Source organism: Nycticebus coucang, chromosome 13 (assembly GCF_027406575.1).
Source record: "Nycticebus coucang isolate mNycCou1 chromosome 13, mNycCou1.pri, whole genome shotgun sequence".
In the NCBI taxonomy this organism is placed as follows: domain Eukaryota; kingdom Metazoa; phylum Chordata; class Mammalia; order Primates; family Lorisidae; genus Nycticebus; species Nycticebus coucang.
In genome coordinates this window covers 101,334,451-101,357,887 of record NC_069792.1, presented here as the reverse complement: position 1 = coordinate 101,357,887, position 23,437 = coordinate 101,334,451, and the positions used below count along the sequence as shown (strand labels likewise).

The following is a 23,437-nucleotide window of genomic DNA, read 5'->3' as shown; positions in this document are numbered from 1 at the left end:
GGTATAGAAGGAACATTTCTTAAACTGATAGGGGCCATCTACAGCAAACCCACAGCCCATATCGTATTGAATGGAGTTAAATCGAAACCATTTCCACTCAGATCAGGAACCAGACAAGGCTGCCCATTGTCTCCCCTGCTCTTTAACATTGTAATGGAAGTTTTAGCCGTCGCAATTAGGGAAAAAAAGGCGATCAAGGGTATCCATATAGGGTCAGAAGAGATCAAACTTTCACTCTTCACAGATAATATGATTGTATATCTGGAAAACACCAGGGATTCTACTACAAAACTCTTAGAAGTGATCAAGGAATACAGCAGTGTCTCAGGTTACAAAATCGACACTCATAAATCGGTAGCCTTTATAAATACCAACAATAGTCAAGCTAAAAAAAACAGTTAAGGACTCTATTCCGTTCACAGTAGTGCCAAAGAAGATGAAATATTTGGGAGTTTATCTAACAAAGGACGTGAAAGATCTCTATAAAGAGAACTATGAAACTCTAAGAAAAGAAATAGCTGAAAATTTTAACAAATGGAAAAACATACCACGCTTATGGCTGGGAAGAATCAACATTGTTAAAATGTCCATACTACCCAAAGCAATATACAATTTTAATGCAATCCCTATTAAAGCTCCACTGTCATACTTTAAAGATCTTGAAAAAATAATACTTCATTTTATATGGAATCAGAAAAAACCTCGAATAGCCAAGACATTACTCAGAAATAAAAACAAAGCAGGGAGGAATCATGCTATCAGACCTCAGACTATACTATAAATTGATAGTGATCAAAACAGCATGGTACTGGCACAAAAACAGAGAAGTAGATGTCTGGAACAGAATAGAGAACCAAGAGATGAACCCAGCTACTTACCGTTATTTGATCTTTGACAAGCCAATTAAAAACATTCAGTGGGGAAAAGATTCCCTATTTAACAAATGGTGCTGAGTGAACTGGCTGGCAACCTGTAGAAGACTGAAACTGGACCCACACCATTCACCATTAACTAAGATAGACTCTCACTGGATTAAAGATTTAAACTTAAGACATGAAACTATAAAAATACTAGAAGAGAGTGCAGGGAAAACCCTTGAAGAAATCGGTCTGGGTGAGTATTTTATGAGGAGGACCCCCCGGGCAATTGAAGCAGCTTCAAAAATACACTACTGGGACTTGATCAAACTAAAAATCTTCTGCACAGCCAAGAACACAGTAAGTAAAGCAAGCAGACAGCCCTCAGAATGGGAGAAGATATTTGCAGGTTATGTCTCTGACAAAGGTTTAATAACCAGAATCCACAGAGAACTCAAACGTATAAGCAAGAAAAGAACGAGTGATCCCATTGCAGGCTGGGCAAGGGACTTGAAGAGAAACTTCTCTGAAGAAGACAGGTGCATGGCCTACAGACATATGAAAAACTGCTCATCATCTTTAATCATCAGAGAAGTGCAAATCAAAACTACCTTGAGATATCATCTAACTCAAGTAAGATTAGCCCATATCACAAAATCCCAAGACCAGAGATGTTGGTGTGGATGTTGAGAAAAGGGAACACTTCTACACTGCTGGTGGGAATGCAAATTAATACATTCCTTTTGGAAAGATGTTTGGAGAACACTTAGAGATCTAAAAATAGATCTGCCATTCAATCCTATAATTCCTCTACTAGGTATATACCCAGAAGACCAAAAATCATATTATAACAAAGATATTTGTACAAGAATGTTTATTGCAGCCCAATTCACTATTGTTAAGTCATGGAAAAAGCCCATGTGCCCATAGATCCATGAATGGATCAATAAATTGTGGTATATGTACACCATGGAATATTTCGCAGCTTTAATGAAAGATGGAGACTTTACCTCTTTCATGTTTACATGGACAGAGCTGGAACATATTCTTTTTAGTAAAGTATCTCAAGAATGGAAGAAAAGGTATCCAATGTACTCAGCCCTACTAGGAAACTAATTTATGGTTTTCATAGGAAAGCTATAACCCAGTTATAACCTAAGAATATGGGGAAGTGGGGGGAGGTTGGGCAGAGGGAGGGTGATTGGTGGGATTACACCTGCAGTGCATCTTACAAGGGTACATGTGAAACTTAGTGAATGCAGAATATGATTGTCTTAACACAATAACTAAGAAAATGCCAGGAATGCTATGTTAACCAGTGTGATGAAAATGTGTCAAACTGTTTATAAAACCAGTGCATGGTGTCCCATGATCGCATTAATGTACACAGCTATGATCTAATTCTAATAAAAAAAAAGAAAGAAAACATGCTAAGTCAAAGAAGTCAGTTACAAAAGACCATAATATCTGATTCCATTCAAAGAAAATATTCAGAGCATTGAAATCTACAATGACAGAAAGTACCTTAGGTGTTGCCTAGTAATGGAGTGTGAGCCTGGGTAGTGTAGGAGGGTGACTGCTAATAGGTTTTAGTGTTTTTTTAGGGGGAGTGTGTTGTAAATGCTCTGAAATTGACTCTGGTAATGATTGACATACAAAGGTCTGACAGTTAAGTTTGTGAACTTGCCACGGTGTGGCACTGTACAAATAGCTTCCACTTACATTGGAAACACTGTACAAATAGCTCAGTAAGGTCTTGTAACCTTGGTATACCAGTCTCTCACAGCTGAGTTCATGTCAAAATGTGGTGGTGTCTTGCTGAGTGGCATTCATTGTTGTGTGGCTTTTAGTGCTGTTGAAAGAATGTCAGAGCTTGAATTACAGTAATGAATGAACATTAAATTTCTTGTTAAACTTGGCAAGAAGGGAAGTGAAGTCAGGGACATGTTAGTTCAAGTTTATGTGGATAATTCCATTAAGAAAACAGCACTGAACAAAAGGATTAGATGTCTTTCTGAGGGGAGAGATAGCTTCATTGATGTAGAGAGATCAGGATGGCCAGTAATGAGCACAACTGACAAAAGAAATTGCAAAAATTTGTGAAATTCTGTATTAATATCAGCTGACCATGAGAAGCAAAGCAGATCAAATAAACATCAATAGATAAACGGGAAAATCTTTACTGAAAATCTTGGCATGAGAAAGGTGTGTGCAAAAATGGTCCCAAAGGAGCTCACAGATGAACGAAAGCAAAAAAGAGTCAAGGTTTGCCAAGACCTTTGGAGAGGGAAGATGATGCTTTGGCCATGTTTTCACTGGTGAAGAAACATGGCTGTACCAATACAAACCTGAAACCAAGCATCGAAGTGGAAATAGAAGTGAGCCAATTCTCTGTCTCAAAAATTCCATCAGTCCAAATTTAGAGTCAAAATGATGTCACTAACCTTTTTTGATATCAGAGGGGTTATTCATTATGAATCTGTACCAGATGGACAAACAATCCATTTTCCAAGTCTACTATTTGGAAATGCTGAAAAGGCTGTGTGAAAAGATAAACTGTTCACCAACAATTCGTGGCTCTTGCATCACAACAATGTACCAGCTCATATGGCACTGTCTTTGAGGGAGTTTTTAGCCAGTAAACAAATAACTGTATTGGAACACCCTCGCTACTCACCCGCTCTGGCTTCCAATGACTTCTTTACTCAAAAATAAAGGAAATAATGAAAGGAAGACATTTTGATGACATTCAGGATGTCAAGGGTACTATGATAATAGCTCTGATGGCCTTTCCAGAAAGAGTGCCAAAACTGCTCTGAAGGGGGATCTAGGTGCTGGAACTGGTGTGTAAGCACCCTACACAGGTGCGCTGTTTTGTATCTTACACATTGTATTTTTCCTGTACCTTATATGTTTAGATACACAAATACTTACCATTGGGTATTCAGTGTAGTACCGTGCTGTACAGGCTGTGCTATCACCATTGTGTAAGTATACCCTGTCATGTTCACACAATGACAAACTCATCAGAATATGTCCGTGTTGTTAAGCGACACACGACTGTACTGAAATCACAAAGTAATCCCCAAGCATGTAGTAGGCAAGAGGACCAATCTGCTCAGCGACTGCACCACGGCACCTGACTGTATGCAATCACATGTTCGTGAAAATTTTCAACAAACAATAATTTGCTTTATTTCTCTTAAAATAAGCCATAATTAAACCAACTGGAGGCACTGTGATCAGTATCTCTGATTTAAAAGGGGGCGATGAGAGCAAAATTTCTCTGAGGAGTGGGGAAGGTGAGCAGCACTTCCCAGGAGTTCTCAAGTCAGTGTATTGCTGACTATGATACAGGCAAAGATTGGGACATATTTCCACTCCCAGAAACTCATAGCTCCATCTGGAAGCTCCTCCTCAATTGTTCCCTCAGGCACCAAGTCCCTTTCAACATTAGTAGGTCCTCCCGTATTGCAAAGCATGCCACTACAACAACGAACAAAGTAGAAACTATTAGCTTTGTAGCGTTTTCTTGGGGTTTCAGGAGGCATTTGAGATTCGTATACAAATGTGCAGTTGAATGTACAGTTCTTAAAAACAAACAGTTCCCGTGGGTTCAAACCTGAAAATGAAGTAGAGATGAAAATTATTGATTTCACATTTTCTGTTTATAAATGTCAAAGCACACACACCTCACAATCAACTATAACCAACTCAATTCTACATTCCCAACTGTGGCAACATTCTAGAATTCTATAATGAAAATGTTCTAGTCCACTAGAGCATTGGTCCCCAAACCCTGGGCCATAGACTGGTACTGGCTCGTGGTCTGTGAGAAACTGGGCTGCACAGCAGGAGGTGAGCAGGACTAAGCGAGGGGAGCTTCATCTGTCACCATCTCCCCTCCATAGCACCATCTAGTTGCAGGAAAACAAGCTCAGGATTCCCACTGGTTCCGCATTATGGTGAGCTGTGTAATTATTTCATTATATATTACAATGTAGTAATAATAGAAATAAAGTGCACAATAAATGTGCCTGAATCATCCCGAAACCATTCCCCCTACTCCAGATCCATGGAAAAGTTAACTACCATGAAACCAGTCTATGCTGCCAAAAAGGTTAGGGACTGCTGCACCAGGCAGTCTCATTAGCCCAAGAATCTCTTTTGGCAATATTTTTTCTATCTAAGCTGCTATCTTTATGTCTGCCGCTGGTCCTCCCAAAACAGTGTCATAATACCCTTCATGTAGCTATACAAATGAAATGCCCGGGTTGCTTTTTGCCATAATTCTGAAGCTTTAGGGTGAAGACTAGGAATCATGCTTTACTTATGTCCCAAGGATCACAAAGACCTGCAAGAGGGGTTCCCATATTAATGTGGCCTTAATCTGATTTTCTGCAGTTGGCAAGATGAAAGCCCCGACTCCTCACTCAGACATTTCTACAAGCAGCCACAGCCGCACACAAGAAGTGTGTGGGTTTCTATGCCCACGTATTGGTTTTGCCTGTTTTTGAACTTAATGAAGTGAAATCGCACTTCATGTCTGTTTTGTTCATGGCTCCTTCTGCTTTACTCTGTGTTCATGAACATGATCCTATGGCTGCATTGTTGTGTACTGCCCATCCTCACAGCTGTGTACAGTTACATTGATGAAAGCACCACAGTTTAGTGTCCATGGACATTATGGTTATTTCTGGCTTTCATCTACTCCAAATAGTGCTACAATGAATATTGTTGTCTTTGTCTTGAGGTGAGCCTATGTGAGTTTTTTTATTAACTATGTACCTAGGAGCAGAAATCCCTGAGTCTTTAATATGCAACTTCAGCAGATAATGTTGAAGCATTTTCCAGACTGGATTGAACCTACCTATACTCCAAAGGATAGTGTACACTTCAAATCCTTGACAACACCAAGAATGGGCATTTTTGAATATTGAGTCCATTCCTTGTGGGTTTGTCATGTTGCAGGTTTAAGCTGCATTTTCATCAAAGAGGAATGACACTGGATGACTTTTCTTATATTTGTTACCCATTCAGATAGCATTTTCTAGTATGTTTCTTTTGAGTCTTTCGTTCAAATTTCTATTGGAAAATCTGCTTTTTATTTATTAATTTGTAGGAAGAAGTTCATTATATATTATGAATAGGAGTCCTTTAGCAGATACATGTTTTGAAATGCTTTTTCCTCATCTTGCATTTTTCCTGTTTTATAGGGTTTTTTCCTTAGGAACAGAAGTTGTGAAATTTAATGCAATATAATTTATCAATTTCATATTTATACGACTAGCACTATTTTGTTCTGTTTTTAAAATTCTAAATTCCCAAAGGACACAAATATATTCTTCCACATTTTCCTCTAAAAACTTCGTTCAGTATTTACACTAAGATCTGCAAACCACCTGAAACTGCTTCTTTTGTACAGTGCAAATACTGTGTATATCTATCTAATATAACCACCATTATTGAATTTAAACAAACATCCTTCCCCACTGTATTTCTGGGTCACCTTTGTCCAAGAGCAAGTCATTGAATGTATGTGGCTATTTCTGAATTCTTTCTATTTTAGTATTCTATTTTTCAATCCTGGCCACAGGATCCAACAACACATTATCTTAATTAATTAAACTACATAAATAATCTCGATAGTTCAGAGCACATGTCCTTCAGTTTTTTCTTTTTCCTCAAGATGCCTTAGCTAATCCCAACCTTTTACATTCCAATAAGTATTCAGAATCAACTTGCACACACACACACTCTTGCTGAGACTGAAATTCTCTTGAATTCAAGGATTAAAGTGAGGCAAAGAGATGTCTTTGTTGGATCTCATGACCCATGAGCATGCTGTATTCTTCCATGTGCTTAAGTCTGCAACAGTGTTTTTGCAATTTTGGTGTTCAAATCTTGCACAAATCTAGTTACATTTCTTTTTAGGCATTGATTTTGCAGTGCTCTTAAAAACAGTATTCTTTTTGTAAAATTTTAATTTGTTTCTTGACCAGGCTCAGTGGCTCATATTGTAATGCCAGCACACTGGAAAGCCGAGCTGGGTGCATTGCTTGAGCTTAGGAGTTTGAGACCAGCTGAGTAAGAGTGAGACCCTGTCTCTACTAAAAATAGAAAAACTAGCAGAGGCGTTATGGCAGGCACCTGTAGTCCTAGCTACTCAGGAGGCTGAGGCAGGAGGATCGCTTGAGCCCAAGTCTGAGGTTGCTGTGAGTTATAATGCCAAAGTTGTTTCTTGCTGTATGGAAAGATAATTTTTTTAAATTGATTTTCTGAATACTTAACTTGTGTTCAGTGTCCTTGCTAAAAGTCACATGTTTTTTGAAAAGTTTAACTCTGAGGAATAGTAGCAGTTTAAATTCTCCCTTTCCAAACTCCAAGTGTTTTAATTCTTCCTCTTGCCTGAATTAAGAACTCCAGTTCCATTAGGAATAGAGGTGGGGATATGAGGTATCTTACTTCAATTTTTACTTCATTGGGAAAATCTTTGATACATTTTCATTTAATTCTCATCTCATTCTAAGAGATCCATTTTCCTTTCTGCTTTCATTTCCCTCAGAGATTTCTTTTCTTTTTTTATTAAATCATAGCTGTGTACATTGATATGATCATGGGGCATCATTCACTAGCTTCACAGACTGTTTACCAAGTTTCACATGTACCCTTGTAAGATGCACCGCAGGTGTAATCCCACCAATCACTTTCCCTCCGCCCATCCTCCCCTGTCCCTCTCCTCCCTTTCCCCCTTCCCCATATTCTTAGGTTATAACTGGGTTATAGCTTTCCTATGAAAGTCATAAATTAGTTTCATAGTAGGGCTGAGTACATTGGATACTTTTTCTTCCATTCTTGAGATACTTTACTAAGAAGAATATGTTCCAGCTCCATCCATGTAAACATGAAAGAGGTAAAGTCTCCATGTTTCTTTAAGGCTGCATAGTATTCCATGGTATACATGTACCACAATTTATTAATCCATTCGTGGATTGATGGGCACTTGGGCTTCTTCCATGACTTAGCAATTATGAATTGGGCTGCAATAAACATTCCGGTACAAATATCTTTGTTATGATGTGCTTTTTGGTCTTCTGGGTATATGCCCAGTAGAGGGATTACAGGATTGAATGGCAGATCTATTTTTAGATCTCTAAGTGTTCTCCATATCTCTTTCCAAAAGGTATGTATTAATTTGCATTCCCACCAGCAGTGCAAAAGTGTTCCCTTTTCTTCACATCCGTGCCAACATCTCTGGTCTTGGGATTTTGTGATATAGGCTAGTCTCACTGGAGTTAGATGGTATCTCAAAGTAGTTTTGATTTGCCTTTCTCTGATGATTAAAGATGATGAGCATTTTTTCATATGTCTGAAGGCCGCGTGCCTGTCTTCTTCAGAGAAGTTTCTCTTCAAATCCCTTGCCCAGCCTGCGATGGGATCCCTTGTTCTATTCTTGCTAATGCGTTTGAGTTCTCTGTGGATTCTGGTTATTAAACCTTTGTCGGAGACATAACCTGCAAATACCTTCTCCCATTCCGAGGGCTGTTTGCTTGCTTTACTTACTGTGTTCTTGGCTGTGCAGGAGCTTTTTAGTTTGATCAAGTCCCAGTAGTGTATTTTTGAAGCTGCTTCAATTGCCTGGGGGGTCCTCCTCATAAAATACTCGCCCAGACCGATTTCTTCAAGGGTTTTCCCTGCACTCTCCTCTAGTATTTTTATAGTTTCATGTCTTAAGTTTAAATCTTTGATCCAGTGAGAGTCTATCTTAGTTAATGGTGAAAGGTGTGGGTCCAATTTCAGTCTTCTAAAAGGTTGCCAGCCAGTTCACTCAGCACCATTTGTTAAATAGGGAATCTTTTCCCCACTGAATGTTTTTAATTGGCTTGTCAAAGATTAAATAACGGTAAGTAGCTGGGTTCATCTCTTGGTTCTCTATTCTGTTCCAGACATCTACTTCTCTGTTTTTGTGCCAGTACCATGCTGTTTTGATCACTATCGATTTATAGTATAGTCTGAGGTCTGGTAGCGTGATTCCTCCCTGCTTTGTTTTTATTTCTGAGTAATGTCTTGGCTATTCGAGGTTTTTTCTGATTCCATATAAAACGAAGTATTGTTTTTTCAAGATCTTTAAAGTATGACAGTGGAGCTTTAATAGGGATTGCACTGAAATTATATGTTGCTTTGGGTAGTATAGACATTTTAACAATGTTGATTCTTCCCAGCCATGAGCATTGTATGTTTTTCCATTTGTTAATATTTTCAGCTATTTCTTTTCTTAGAGTTTCATAGTTCTCTTTATAGAGATCTTTCACGTCCTTTGTTAGATAAATTCCCAAATATTTCATCTTTTTTGGCACTACTGTGAATGGGATAGTCCTTAACTGTTTTTTCAACTTGACTGTTGTTGGTATATATAAAGGCTACCAATTTATGAATGTTGATTTTGTAACCTGAGATGCTGCTGTATTCCTTGATCACTTCTAAGAGTTTTGTAGTAGAGTCCCTAGTGTTTTCCAGATATACTATCATATCATCCGCGAAGAGTGAAAGTTTGATCTCTTCTGACCCTATATGGATACCCTTAATCGCCTTTTCTTCCCTAATTGCAGTGGCTAAAACTTCCATTACAATGTTAAAAAGCAATGGAGACAATGGGCAGCCGTGTCTGGTTCCTGATCTGAGTGGAAGTGATTCCAATTTAACTCCATTCAATATGATATTGGCTGTGGGTTTGCTGTAGATGGTCTCTATCAGTTTAAGAAATGTCCCTTCTATACCAATTTTAGAGATTTATTTTCTAATTTGGAAAAGGCTTTGGACGTTATCAAAAAGTTTTAGCATCCACAATTATGTTTCTTTTTTTTTCTTTGTTAATATGTGCTTCAGTGCAATTCTGAGTTTGAGTCCATGAGGTAATGGATGTGATGTGTGTCCATGCGTACACACACATGCATAAATGAACTTTTTATTTTAAAATCATTTTAGATTTCCAAAAAGTTCTGAAGATTCCCTACACATCTCATACACAGTCTCCTTGTCTTGCACTGCTTATATCCCTGTGGTACATCTATCACCACTAAGGAAAACATGCTCATTCTTATTAGCATAACTTCATATGTCATTCAGTTTCCTCCATTTGTCCTTACCGTTCCACTCCTGCTCCAGGATCCTGCCCAGGATACTGCATGGCATTAATATTTTGTTGGTACTATTTTTGCATCTATACTCATATGAAAGGGTGGTCTGTAATTTCCCTTTCTTGTAATGTCTTTGTTGGGTTTTGGTGTTAGGATTAAACTGCCATCATAAATGTGTCGGAAAGTAGTTCTTCCTTGTTTATCATCTGGAAGAACATGTGTAAGATAGGTATTATTTCTCCCATCTACATTTTGAAGAATTTGCCAGTGAAGCAAGCTGGATGTTAAGATTTCTTGGTGGGTAGGTTTCTCATAAAGGATTCCATTTCATTAACAGGACACTTAGACATTATGATTTCTTTGTTGGTCAGATATGGTTCTGTTTTTCAGGTTTTTGTTCATTCCATCAGAGGGGCTACTATCATCTCTCATTTTCTTTGTAAGGTCTGCAAAGTCTGATGATGCCTCCTTTTCCATTTCGATTCTGAAATATGAATTTTATTTTTCCATCTTTGATTTTTCTTACTAGGTTTTACCAATACTATAAATCTTTCCAAAGAACCACCTATTGGCTTTGTTGATTTTATTTATTATTTCTATTTCAAAGATTTCTTCAATCCTCTTTATATTTCCTTCCTCATTGCTTTAGGGGAATTTTGCTTTCTTTTTCCAGCTTCTTCAATGGAAGCTCAGATGTTTCCAGCTTTGCTCCCTCTACTATTCGACTGCATAAGTAGAGATTTTGCTCTGAACTCTTCTTCAGCCACTTTCCACTCATTTGACGTGTCATATTGTCATCATTCAGACCTTAGTATTTCCTCATTTTGTTGTGATTTCTCTTTTGTGTGATTGGTGTTATCTAGATATACTCTGCATACAATTTCCAGGTAGTTGGTGGTTTCCTAGTTCACAGTGATTCCAAGTGCAATCCCAAAGAGAACTTACATAGTTTCAATCATGTGAACTTTGCTGATGCTTGTGTTATGTCATGTCTAAATTCTGTAAATGTCAATATTGTAAACATCATATATACCCTTATAAGGATCCCATTTTTGCTAATTCCTGGTTCTGATGTTATCTATGTCAATATTTCATTTGTTAATGCTGTAGTTCAAACCTTCTATGGCAGAGGATGGCAAACAGGAGCCTGCAGGACAAATACAGCCCATCAAGTGTGTCTGTAAATAAACTTTTATTGGAACACATCAACAATAATATGTTTTTCACATGGAGCTGCTTCCATTCCTACAAAGGCAGGGCTAGGTAGTTTCAACAGAGACCAGGAAGCCCACAAAGCTGAAACCATTTACTATCCAGTCCTTCACAGAAGAAGTCCACCAACTTCTGGACCACAGCCATGGTAAGTACTGTCTCCTTGCTACAGCATCTAGAAGCTATGGAGAGAGGTGTGTGGATGTCAACTGTATAACTGTGGGTTTGCCTTTCTAAGTTCTATCACTTTTTTCTGTATATATTTTCATCCTGTGTTATTTGGTGCCTACAGATTTAGACCATAGCATCTTCCTTGCAGTTTTATTGCCTCATCTCCATAAAATACTGAAGTTTACTTTTGTGTAAAAGTTTTCCTTAGACAATTTTTTTTTTTTTTTTGTAGAGACAGAGTCTCACTGTACCGCCCTCGGTAGAGTGCCGTGGTGTCACACGGCTCACAGCAACCTCTAACTCTTGGGTTTACACGATTCTCTTGCCTCAGCCTCCCGAGCAGCTGGGACTACAGGCGCCTGCCACAACGCCCGGCTATTTTTTGTTGCAGTTTGGCCGGGGCTGGGTTTGAACCCGCCACCCTCAGCATATGGGGCCGGCGCCCTACTCACTGAGCCACAGGCGCCGCCCTCCTTAGACAATTTTTAAATATACCATTTTTTTGTATTTTACTTTTGAACTTGAAGTGTTCTTATTTTAAGCATATCTCTAGTAAATAGAAAATACTACTTATTTTTTTCTCTACTCAGAAAGTCCTAGGCTGCTAATTATAGCCATTTTAATGTTAATGTAGTTAGTGGTGTTAGGTTTTCTTAACTTCTTTTTCATTAAATATTTCATTTCAAGATAATTCTATATACAAATATAGTTGTAAGAAATAATATGGATAGATCCTTTGTGCACTTCGCTCAGGTGCTCCCAATGGTAAGGGCTTGCAAAACTGTAATACCTGCCACAAGGATTAATGCCACAAGCATTGAGAGCAGTAAGAACCACAAGTATACCCCACACAGATACACCTCTTTTCCACCCAATTTCCCTGTCCTTGATCCTCTGCAGAACTAGGCTGGTGTCTCTTTCTACAACTCTGTCATTGCTATAACATTACATGAATGGAATCATGTGGTATGGGACCTCTGGGGATCACCTCTTTTCACTTGGTAGAAACCCCTAAAGATTCATTCAAGTCATGTGTATCGTGTTTAGTTCTGAGCAGTTGCATCCCAGGGTGGGGACACACTCTGGTCTGTTGCACCCTTTACCCATTGAAGGACAAAGGATATCCAGAATGTTTCTGGTTTGGGGATAATGACAAATGAAGCTGCTATGAACTTCCATCTACATGTTTTTGTGTGGACATAAGTTTTTAGTCAGTGGGGAAAAAATGCCTGGGAGTGTAATTTGGAAGATATGGTAGTTGATTTTTTGTTTTTAAAGAAACTGCTGATAGGGTCAAGATGGCTGACTGGAGCCAGCCTTCGACAGAAGCTCCTGTCCAGAGGGAAGGATAATGTCCAGAAAGTACCCAACTAAGCTGAAAACTGGGAGCCAAGCCGAGAGAGAAGAGTGATACTTGCAGGTCACCTCTGCTGAGGGAAGCTGCGACTCCAAGAAAGCAAACTTCAGCTAAGACTTCAAACAAGAGTCACTAATCCAATAGGATCGGACAAGGACCAGCTGAATAAAAGACAGAGCTACTTAACCCCACCACACCAAGCAGGTTTCCTCAGCCTCAGACTGTAATACTGTATGGGTCCTGTGCAAAGCTGTAGCGGAAAAAGCTGCAGTCACCAGCCCCAGATCCTTGACAAAGGTCTGGTTAACTACAACTCCAAGAGCTCCCAATTCATTTTAACCTTATCTGCCCATCTAACCAACTGGTAAAAAACAATTATTAGGTGGAATCAGTGGAAAAACTCTGGCAACATGAATAATCAGAGTAGATCAACTCCCCTAAGGAGCAACCTCAAACTCCTGGGTTCAAGCGATTCTCCTGCCTCCACCTCCCAACTAGCTGGAATTACAGGCACCTGCCACAACGCCCGGCTATTTTTTGGTTGCAGCCATCATTGTTGTTTGGCGGGCCTGGGCTATATTTGAACCCACCACCTCAGGTGTGGGGCTGGTGCCTTAGTCGCGTGAGCCACAGGCGCCGAGCCCCTAAGAGGGAAATTTATAGCGTTGCAAGCTTTCCTCAAAAGAAAAAAAGAGAGGAAGTCAACAACCTAACGGGACATCTCAAGCAACTGGAAAGGGAATAACATTCCAACTCTAGACCCAGCAGAAGAAAAGAAATAGCTAAAATTAGAGCAGAACTAAATGAAATTGAAAACAAAAGAATCATACAACAGATCAACCAATCAAAAAGTTGGTTTTTTGAAAAGGTCAATAAAATAGATAAACCTTTGTCTAACATAACCAGAAGCAGAAGAGTAAAATCCCTAATTTCATCAACCAGAAATGATAAAGACCAAATAACAACAGACTCCTCAGAAATTCAACAAATCCTTAATGAATATTACATAAAACTCTGTTCTCAGAAGTATGAAAATCTAAAGGAAATAGATCAATACTTGGAAACACGCCACCTTCTTAGACTTAGCCAGAAAGAAGTGGAAATGTTGAACAAGCCTATAACAAGTTCTGAAATAGCATCAACTATAAGAAATCTCCCCCAAAAGAAAAGCCCGGGACCAGATGGCTTCACATCAGAATTCTACCAAACCTTTAAAGAGGAACTAGTACCTATATTACTTAACATTTTCCAAAACATAGAAAAAGAAGGCCTACTTCCCAACACATTCAGCAAATATCACCCTGATTCCCAAACCAGGAAAAGACCCAACAAGAAAAGAAAATTATAGACCAATATCTCTAATGAATATTGATACAAAAATATTCAATAAAATCCTAGCAAACAAAATCCAACAACACATCAAACAAATTATACATCACGACCAGGTGGGTTTCATCCCAGGGTTCCAAGGATGGTTCAATATATGTAAACCCATAAATATAATACATCACATAAACAAATTAAAAAACAAAGACCATACGATTCTCTCAATTGATGCAGAAAAAGCTTTTGATAATATCCAGCATCCTTTCTTGATCAGAAAGCTTAAGAAAATAGGTATAGAAGGAACATTTCATAAACTGATAAAGGCCATCTACAGCAAATCCACAGCCAATATCGTACTGAATGGAGTAAAACTGAAATCATTTCCACTCAGATGAGGAACCAGGCAAGGATGCCCTTTGTCTCCACTGCTTTTTAACATTGTAATGTTAGCCATTGCAATCAGGCAAGAGAAGGCAATCAAGGGGATCCAAATAGGACCAGAGGAGATCAAACTGTCACTCTTTGCAGATGATGTAATTGTGTATCTGGAAAACCCCAGGGACTCAACTACAAAACTCCTAAAAGTGATCAAGGAATACAGCAATGTCTCAGATTACAAAATTAACACTCACAAATCTGTACCAACAATAGTCAAGGGGAAAAACAATCAAGGACTCTTTTCCCTTTACAATAGTGCCAAAGAAGATGAAATATCTGGGAGTGTATCTAACTAAAGACGTGAAAGATCTCTTAAAGAGAACTATTGAAACTCTGAGAAAAGAAATAGCTGAAGATGTTAACAAATGGAAAAATATACCATGCTCATGGCTGGGAAGAATCAACATTGTTAAAATGTCTATACTACCTAAAGCAATCTACAGATTTAATGTGATCCCTATTAAAGCACCTCTGTCATATTTTAAAGACCAGGAAAAATTAGTACTTTGTTTTATATGGAAACAGAAAAAACCTCAAATAGCCAAGACATTACTCAGAAATAAAAACAAATCGGGAGGAATCATGCTTCCAGACTTCAGACTATACTGTAAATCAATAGTGATCAGAACAGCATGGTACTGACACAAAAATAGAGAGATAGATGTATGGAACAGAATTGAAGACCAAGAGGTGAACCTAGACACTTATTGTCATTTGATCTTTGATAAACCTATCAAAAATATAAATTGGGGGAAAGATTCCCTATTTAACAAATGGTGTTGGGTGAATTGGCTGGTGACCTGTAGAAGACTGAAACTGGACCCACACCTTTTTCCTCTAACAAAAATTGACTCTCACTGGCTAAAGGGTTTAAACTTAGGACATGAAACTATAAAAATTCTTGGACAGACTGCAGGGGAAACACTTGAAAAAATTGGCCTGGGAGAATACTTTATGAGGAGGACACCTCCAGGCAATTGAAGCAACATCAAAAATACATTACTGGGATCTGATCAAATTAAAAAGCTTCTGCACTGCCAAGAACACACTAAGTAAAGCAAACAGACAACCCTCAGAATGGGAGAGGATTTTTGCAAGTTATATTTCCGACAAAAGTCTAATAACCAGAATCCATGAAGAACTCAAACTTATTGATTAAGAAAAGAACAAGTGATCCCATTTCATTGTAGGCAAGAGATATGAATAGAAGCTTCTCTGAAGAAGAAAGGCTCATGGTCTACAGACACATGAAAAAATGATCATCTTTAATCATCAGAGAAATACAAACCAAAACCACTATAAGATACCATCTAACTCCAGTAAGAGTAGTCCACATCACAAAATCCCAAAACTATAGTTGTTGGCATGGAGGTGGAGAAAAAGGAACACTTCTGCACTGCTGGTGGGAATGCAAGCTAGTACGTTCCTTTTGGAAGGAAGTTTGGAGAACACTCAGGTATCTAAATGTAGACCTGCCATTTGATCCTGCAATTCCTCTTCTAGGTGTATATCCAAAAGACCAAAAATCATTTGGCAACAAAGATATTTGCACCAGATTGTTCATTGCAGCTCAATTCATAATTGCCAAGTCATGGAAGAAGCCCAAGTGCCCACTGACCCATGAATGGATTGATAAATTATGGTATATGTATACCATGGAATACTATGCAGCATTAAAAAATGGGAGACTTTACCTCTTTTATATTTACATGGGTGGAGCTGGAAAATATTCTTCTTAGTAAAGCATCTCAGGAATGGAAAAAAACATCTAATGTACTCAGTACTGCTATGAAACCAATTTATAATCACTCACACTTTCATATGGAAGATGAATCACAACTATAGCCCAGGATGAAGGAGGGAAGGGAGGGGGAAGAGAAGGGAAGGGAGTGGGTCGATATAGGGAGGGTTAATAGGGGGATCACACCTATGGAGCATATTGCAAGTACAGGTTGGATCTATCAGGTGTAGAACACAAATGTCTTAACACTGTAATTGGGTAAATGAGGTGAAGGCTATGTTAATTAGTAGGATGGAAGGACTCCAATTTATACAATCAACACAATGAATCCCATAATGGCATAAATGTATTCATGATCTATGTACAAATAACTTAATGGAAAAAAAAGAAAGAAAGAAACTGTTTGCTACGTGGCTGCGTCGTTTTGCAGGTCCTGCCCTTCAGCAGCCTATGAACGATGTGGTTTCTTTGCATCTTCACTAGCATTTGTTGCTGTCACTATTTTCTATTCTGGCCACTCGGATTAGTGCTATCTGAGGTTTTAATTTGTTCTTCCTTAATGGCCAATGATGTTTAGACTTTATTCATGTGTTTGTTTGCTACCTGTGAATCCATGTTAGTGAAATGTCTTTTTATGTCTTTTTTGCTGATTTTCTAATGAGACTGGATAGATTTTGACTATTGAACTTTTAAGATTTCTTCATGAATTCAAGATACTTGTTCTCTGTTTAATGTGTGATTTACAGATATTTTCTTGTAGTCTGTATTTTGTCTTTTCATTCTCTTAACATGCTCATTCATAGAACAAAGGCTTTCAGTTGGCTGACAGCCATATCATGAGATGGCTCTTACAGTTCATACTCTGGGGCCAAATCCAAGATGTTCTGTTTCACCCTAGATGCTGAAAATTTTCTCTTATTTGTCTTTTTTTCCTACAAATTCTAGAGTTTGACCTTACACATTTAAGCTCATGATCCACTTTGAGTTAATTTTTATATAAGGTTTGATCTGCAGGTGTATTTCCCCCATGAATGTTTCATTGATGGTTTTGCACCTTTGTCAAAAGTCAGTTGAGGCCAGACACAGTGCTCATACCTGTAACCCTAACACCCTGGGAGGCTGAGGCAGGTGGATTCCTTGAGCTCAAGAGTTCGAGATCAGTCTGAAAAGCAACTCTCCGTCTCTATTAAAATTTTTTTTAAAAATGAGCCAATCATGGTGGAGCATACCTGCAGGCCCAACTACTCAGGAGGCTGAGTCAGTAGGATTGCTTGAGGTTGCTGTGAGCTGTAACGATGCTACTGTGCTCTAGCAGGGACAGAAGAGCAAGACTCAGTCTCAACAACAAAAAAAAAGTCAGATGGACATATCCATGTACGCTGTGTTTGGATTCTCCCTGTGCCCCATAGGTCTGTGTGTTCCTCTTCCAACATCTCATTGATGCCAGCTGTGGAGGGAAGCTCTTAAGTCTCTGACATTCAGAAGGTTTTCACAGAGGCCTTTTGCTTACCATCTTTCACAGTCCCAAAAATCAGCAAGTATCTGGAAGGGGAAAATGTCCAAGCATTTTAGCATTCCCAAATCTCTGCCAAAAGCTCTTATAAATTCTTGTCCTAGTATCCATCAGGGTCCACCCAATAAAACACCCTCTAAAGTATGACAGGTACATATTATGAAATATAGATGTTATAGTTTCCATGCCCATGGAAGAAGCCATGAAAGGGATGAGAGTTGGGACTCTGAAGAGGAATAGTCCAGAGCAAGGACTGAGGTGGGGCAGAAAAGTCAAAGTTTGCAGGAAAATATCAAAAGCTATTCAAAAGCCAAGCACCTTTGCCCTCCCAGTTAGGGGGATACAAATGGGTCTCCTGCAGATGTGTTTAAACTGACCCATTGGGGCACCTGTCATTTCTGTGGTCTGATGGCAGAGCATCTGCTGGGGTCTTAGGAACTGGTGCTGGTCACAAGGTCTACAATGGGAAAGATGGCATGAAGGAGAGCAAGAGTGAGGACAAGCTGATGGCCAGCTCAGAAGAGTCACTATGCTGTACTGGGTGTCTACAAACATAACCTGAGACAGACAAGAGGCAGAGGCCTCCAAGTCCAGCGATGCTCATACCCTCAAGACATCACAGATGCACAGTCTGACCGTTCTGCCTTGAAGAACATCCAACTCGACAGGACAATGACCTCACAGGAGGCTGAGCCCTGTGCCTGTGGTTCACTCTTGGGGCAGATACATACCAGGGAAGGGTAACAGGGCTTGTGCAAAGAGAAGCAGACTAGCCCTGCCCCCAAAACAGCTCAAGTAGAAGACCGTGCCAAAATGTGCCAAAATGACAGAGGTACTTACGAATGGAGATTATCAAACAGCGCCTGATGTGATAGGGACATTCTAATACTTTATCACAGTTGAAGTCATTTATGATTGAGCATTCTTGGCATTTCAGATTAAAGGTCCCTGAGAGAGGAGAAAGCAGGCATCAAGCTTCAGTTCCCAACATCATTAGCCCGCTCCACCCCACTCCAGTGGTCAGCCCCTGCCCTCCACCTCCAGGGACTTCCCTAAGCATCACTACTCAGATCTCTGTACAATCTTGAGTCTGGACAAGACCAGCTCTGGTGAGAGAAGCAGGTGTCCAAAGGAGCTCTTCCTGTTCTCAGAGAAGCTGAGGGATAGCTCTGCTCTGCATAGCAGGTCTGCCTCACCAAGGCAGGTCTTCATGCTCCTGGATTTCCCTGGCCACTCCTGCCTGGCCGGATGGGCAAGTGCCACATCAAGATGCTCCCTCAGGTCTCCTGGTCAGGGAGTTGTTCATTTGGGGAAGTCCTCCTGCCTCCTAGCCTTGCCTCCTTGCTCATGCTCTCCCAAAATTGACTAATTCCCACTCCTAATTACACTGACAACACCAACCCCAGCTAGCTGAGATGCTCCAAATTCTAGTCAACCCTTCCAAAGACCCCCATCAACTCTGGTCAAGATCCCCTTCAAGACAGTGAGAGAGAATGATACTTACAGTCCCGACCAACGTCGGTGATATTGGTTCCCACCAGTGGGAGCCCCATGGCAAGAAGTAAAGCAAAGGGGAGCATCATTTCCTGGAGGAGCTTGAGGCTGAAGGTGAGGAGGACAAGACACCACATCAGCCACTGTGCACCTCTGCATACCAGCTTCCTGCTGCTGGTACCAACAGCCCGTGATCTTCCCTCCCCTGCCCACCTGAATGCCTCCCCAACTGGGCAGGCAGCTCCTTGGCTAGGGACTGGGGTTGCATAGGTCTTACACACATAAAGGCTTTGCCATCCTCATGCCTTCATCTTGGACAAGCTCATCATCACCTCTCAAGTCAGGGAAGTCCTAGGGCTGCTTCACATGGCAGCTTATCCAGAGTATTCACACCCCAAATATTTCTCTATATCCAGTGGTTGACTCTAGGTCTCAAAAGCAACCCGAGAAATGTTTCTGAATATCACCCACTGGTATATTTCCTGATCTTGCAAGAAATTCCACAACCAGGGGTGAGGTGACAGAAGGGGAACAAGTGCAGAACATGTCAGAAGCCAAATTTGAAGGTGGTACCTATTGTCCTTAAGAAAAAATTCCCCCTGGAATCAAGTCTTCCTTGGACCTGGGCTTCACAGAGCCATCTCTTGGTTACTGGCAAAGGGAAATTCCAGGGCCCCTTGCAACTGAGTCCTGAACCACCACTGTGGGGCAGGAATGCCCACCATACCGCCAGGGCATCAAAGAAGCCCAAGCCCTTCTGAAGGAGCAGCTGTCACTGATGATACATCTGTCAGTTTGGGCACTGGCTGAAACCCAGGTTGGCCACAGGCAAACCACAGTAGGAAATACAAACCAGAGCACTGTTTTGGCTCACAGGGGGCTGAAATGGCCCGAAATCTCCAGGAACCCTAAAGACCAAGCACATTTTCCCCTGGGAGAGTCTGTCCCCAGGAGCTGAGGTGGGACGGACTCTACTGGGAAAGGCCAAGTAAGAGCTCTGTAGTGTGGTAAGAGCTCTGTAGTGTGATAGAGCCTAGGAGACAAAGTGCTTCTAGAAGCTGCCACCACAATCACACCACTGGTCTCTGCCAACAGCCAGTGGCCCATGTGGAACAGGTGTGTATGGTGAGATTCAAGAGAGAAGTCAAAGCCTAGAAAGGGGAAACTGCCAGTGCTGAAGATTCAGACAAGCCATACATTTAGGAAATGCTTGGGCAAGCCAACTCTCCCTGGCCACACACAGCTGGGAAATAAAATTGCATGAATTGAACCAAAAGCCAGGCAGGCCTCCTCCTCACATCTAAGCAAAAGTGGGAGTTGGCTGGGCTGATGTGAAAGAGCATAGCTCATGCCTGCTTCAGTCAGGATTAGGGACAGAGGCTGGCTCCAGAGGTGGCCTGGGTCTACTCAAAGCTGCAACCATCTCAACCAGGTTCTGTTCCTGAGCAGGCCAGTGGACTGGGTCTTTCCACAGACTCCCTGAGAGAAGACTGGGCAGACATATCCACAAGTAACACATATAAGGAAAACAAAATCTCAGGACCAACTCCTTATAAAAAGGGAAGGTCAAACCTGGAGGCCCAGTCATGTCACACCCCCTCCACAGCAGATCTTCTCCTAATACCACCCGTCAGCCTGATCCCACAGAAGAGTGAAGTCCTCAGGTGTCTGCAAGGACTGTCTCTCAGGTCTTTCACATGGAAACTCCTTGCTGGGTCCCAGAAGCAAGGACTCGTTAAGTGGTAACTTTGCATCCCCAGGCTAAGTCTAGCTCCTGGAACAACATCCTGTTTGATTCTGCACTAACTATGCTGATTGCACATTGTCTTTCCAGGTGCAGAACAGAGATGGGATGAGAGCAGACCACCTTCCACCCACCGAGACAGGGACACAGGGACTTAACCCATCCTTCATTCCTGCCCTTTTCCTCTTCTAACATTTGCTTTATCTAATGTAAAATGGGAAGTGCGGGGTCTACTAAGACTATCCACACCCCTCACTGCCCACTCCCTCCTTTTTTTTCCCTTTTGTGTGCTCTATTCCCTTTAAAAACTGAGTTCCCCTCACTTCAGAAAAATGGTCTCAGATTTGTCTGTGGTTTCCCAGGCGCATCCTCAATCCTTGGCTTAATAAATGTCCACAGATTGCGACACTTGCTGTCTCAAGGCACTCACCTTGGGTTGTCACATACAATCATCTACAAGCTTTACAGCTATCTTATACACAATGTCAGACATTAAATAAAAAAACCACAGGACATGCAAAAGTCAGGAACAGGTTACTGCTAATCAATAAAACAGCAACAGAAATAAAACCACAGTTCACGCAAATGTTGACATGTCCATATGAGTGCTTTAAAAATTAGAATGAGAATATTAAAGAGAAAGAGACAACTAAATTGATTCTTTTTAAAAGATGAAACAAAAACCACAGGATTGTAAGAGGTAGGGGACCATACTATGAACTATTTCTTTCTTCTTTTTTTAACTATTAACTATTTCTATAACACCATACTTCTGACACCAAATATGTGGGTTTTTCCACACAAACCAATTCTCTAACTCTCTGGACACCAAGTGGGGATCAAGAAATTTGATTCAATCTGACACCATGAGGAGTTAGGGCAGACCTCACATGTGGAGGGCTCAGTCCTGTGGACTGCTCACACTTCAGATGCAAACTGACACTCTGGGCCACCTGTAGACTGATGGATCAGCTATAAGTCAGGGGTTCCTAAGACTTCCACCACTTAATCTGCTACAACAGCTCACAGAACACAGGCAAAGACTTTCCTACTGTTATCAGTGCACCATAAAGCAAGCAACTGAGAAACAGAAGGAAGAGATATGCAAGGCCAGGTATGTGCAGAGGGGCTCAGCCTCGACACTCTCTCTGGGCACCACTCTCCCCAAATCTTCACTTGTTCACTAATTATAAAGCTCTCTGAACCCCACAGTTTATGGGGTTTTATTGAGGTCTCACTAGGTAAGATTGATCAAATCATTGGCCATTGACAACTAACTCAATCTTGAGCCCCTCCACCGTGGCTAGAGGTTGGGGGTGGGGATGAACGTTTCAACCCTCTAATGCTATCTTCATCTCCTAAGGACCAGACTCCAACCTGAAGCTGTCTAAGGGTCCCACAGTTACCTCATTAGCCTACAAAAGACACTCTTACACTCCTGAGATTGCAAGAGTCCTAGGCTCTTGTGTCAGGAAGCATACAGTTTTCCCTCAATATCTGAGGGGGACTGGTTCCAGGAAACTCCCCAGGATACCAAAATCCAAGGCTTCTCATGTCCCTGATAAGAAATGGCAGATATTTGCATATAACTGACACACATCCTCTGTATACGTTAAATCATCTTCAGATTATTTATACCTAACACAATGTAAATGTTATATACATAGTTATATTAATTTTTAATTTGTATTTTTATTACCATATTATTATTTATTTTTATTTTATCAAATAATTTTAGTCTGTGGTGGGTTGAATTCTTGAATGCAGAAACTGCAGATGCAGAGGACCAGCTATACTAAGACAAAATAGTATGACAAAAAAATGCTATTACCTCCATCACTCAGGAAATGACAAAGGTTTCAGGAGCTTCGTGTCAGGAACTGAAGACTACAAATATGTTTTATTCTATCAGAGAGTGCTAATCAATACAACAGAAATAGAAATAAATCCACAATCCACCAAAATATTGGTGTTAAAATACACATGCTGTAAAATAACATAGTCAGAATACTAAAGAGAAAAAGATAAAATCAATTTAAAAAAAATGAAAACTATCAATAGAGAAAATCTAAAGAAGAATCAAATGAACATTGTAGGATAGAAAAACAAAATATTAGAAACTTTAAAATTCACTTGGATGGCAATAACAGCTGACCAGATGCAGTAGAAGAAAAAACTGAAAAATATGAAGACTAGGTCTATTTTTAAAAACCAAACTGATACCCAGGAAAAGAAATAGACAAGAAGAAAAGAACCAGGGACATGTAGCACACGAGTAAATGCGAGCCCCACAAGGAGAGGACAGAGAAATGAAGAGAGGAAAGTTAAAGAATTACTGGGATAGAAATTTTCAAATACGAATTAAAGGTATAACCCCCAGACTTAAAAAGTTCAGCAGGTCCAAGGCAGAATAAATGCAAATAAAACAAATCTTAGACCCATCACAG

General features: G+C 40.2%; 1 protein-coding gene across 2 annotated transcripts in view; it reads right to left on the bottom strand.

Moving 5' to 3' along the window:
* Nucleotides 1–4,065: 4,065 nt before the first annotated feature.
* The window catches only part of GML (glycosylphosphatidylinositol anchored molecule like), a 56,887-nt gene continuing 37,515 nt past the window's right edge, over nucleotides 4,066–23,437 (bottom strand). For both annotated transcript variants that reach the window (XM_053559319.1, XM_053559320.1), the window contains exons 2-4: nucleotides 19,257–19,354; nucleotides 18,593–18,700; nucleotides 4,066–4,479 (exon numbers count right to left, since the gene is read on the bottom strand). In XM_053559319.1, coding sequence (XP_053415294.1) covers nucleotides 4,184–4,479; nucleotides 18,593–18,700; nucleotides 19,257–19,335 — 483 coding nt within the window. In that variant the 5' untranslated portion in view covers nucleotides 19,336–19,354 and the 3' untranslated portion in view covers nucleotides 4,066–4,183. The remainder of the gene's footprint in view (nucleotides 4,480–18,592; nucleotides 18,701–19,256; nucleotides 19,355–23,437) is intronic.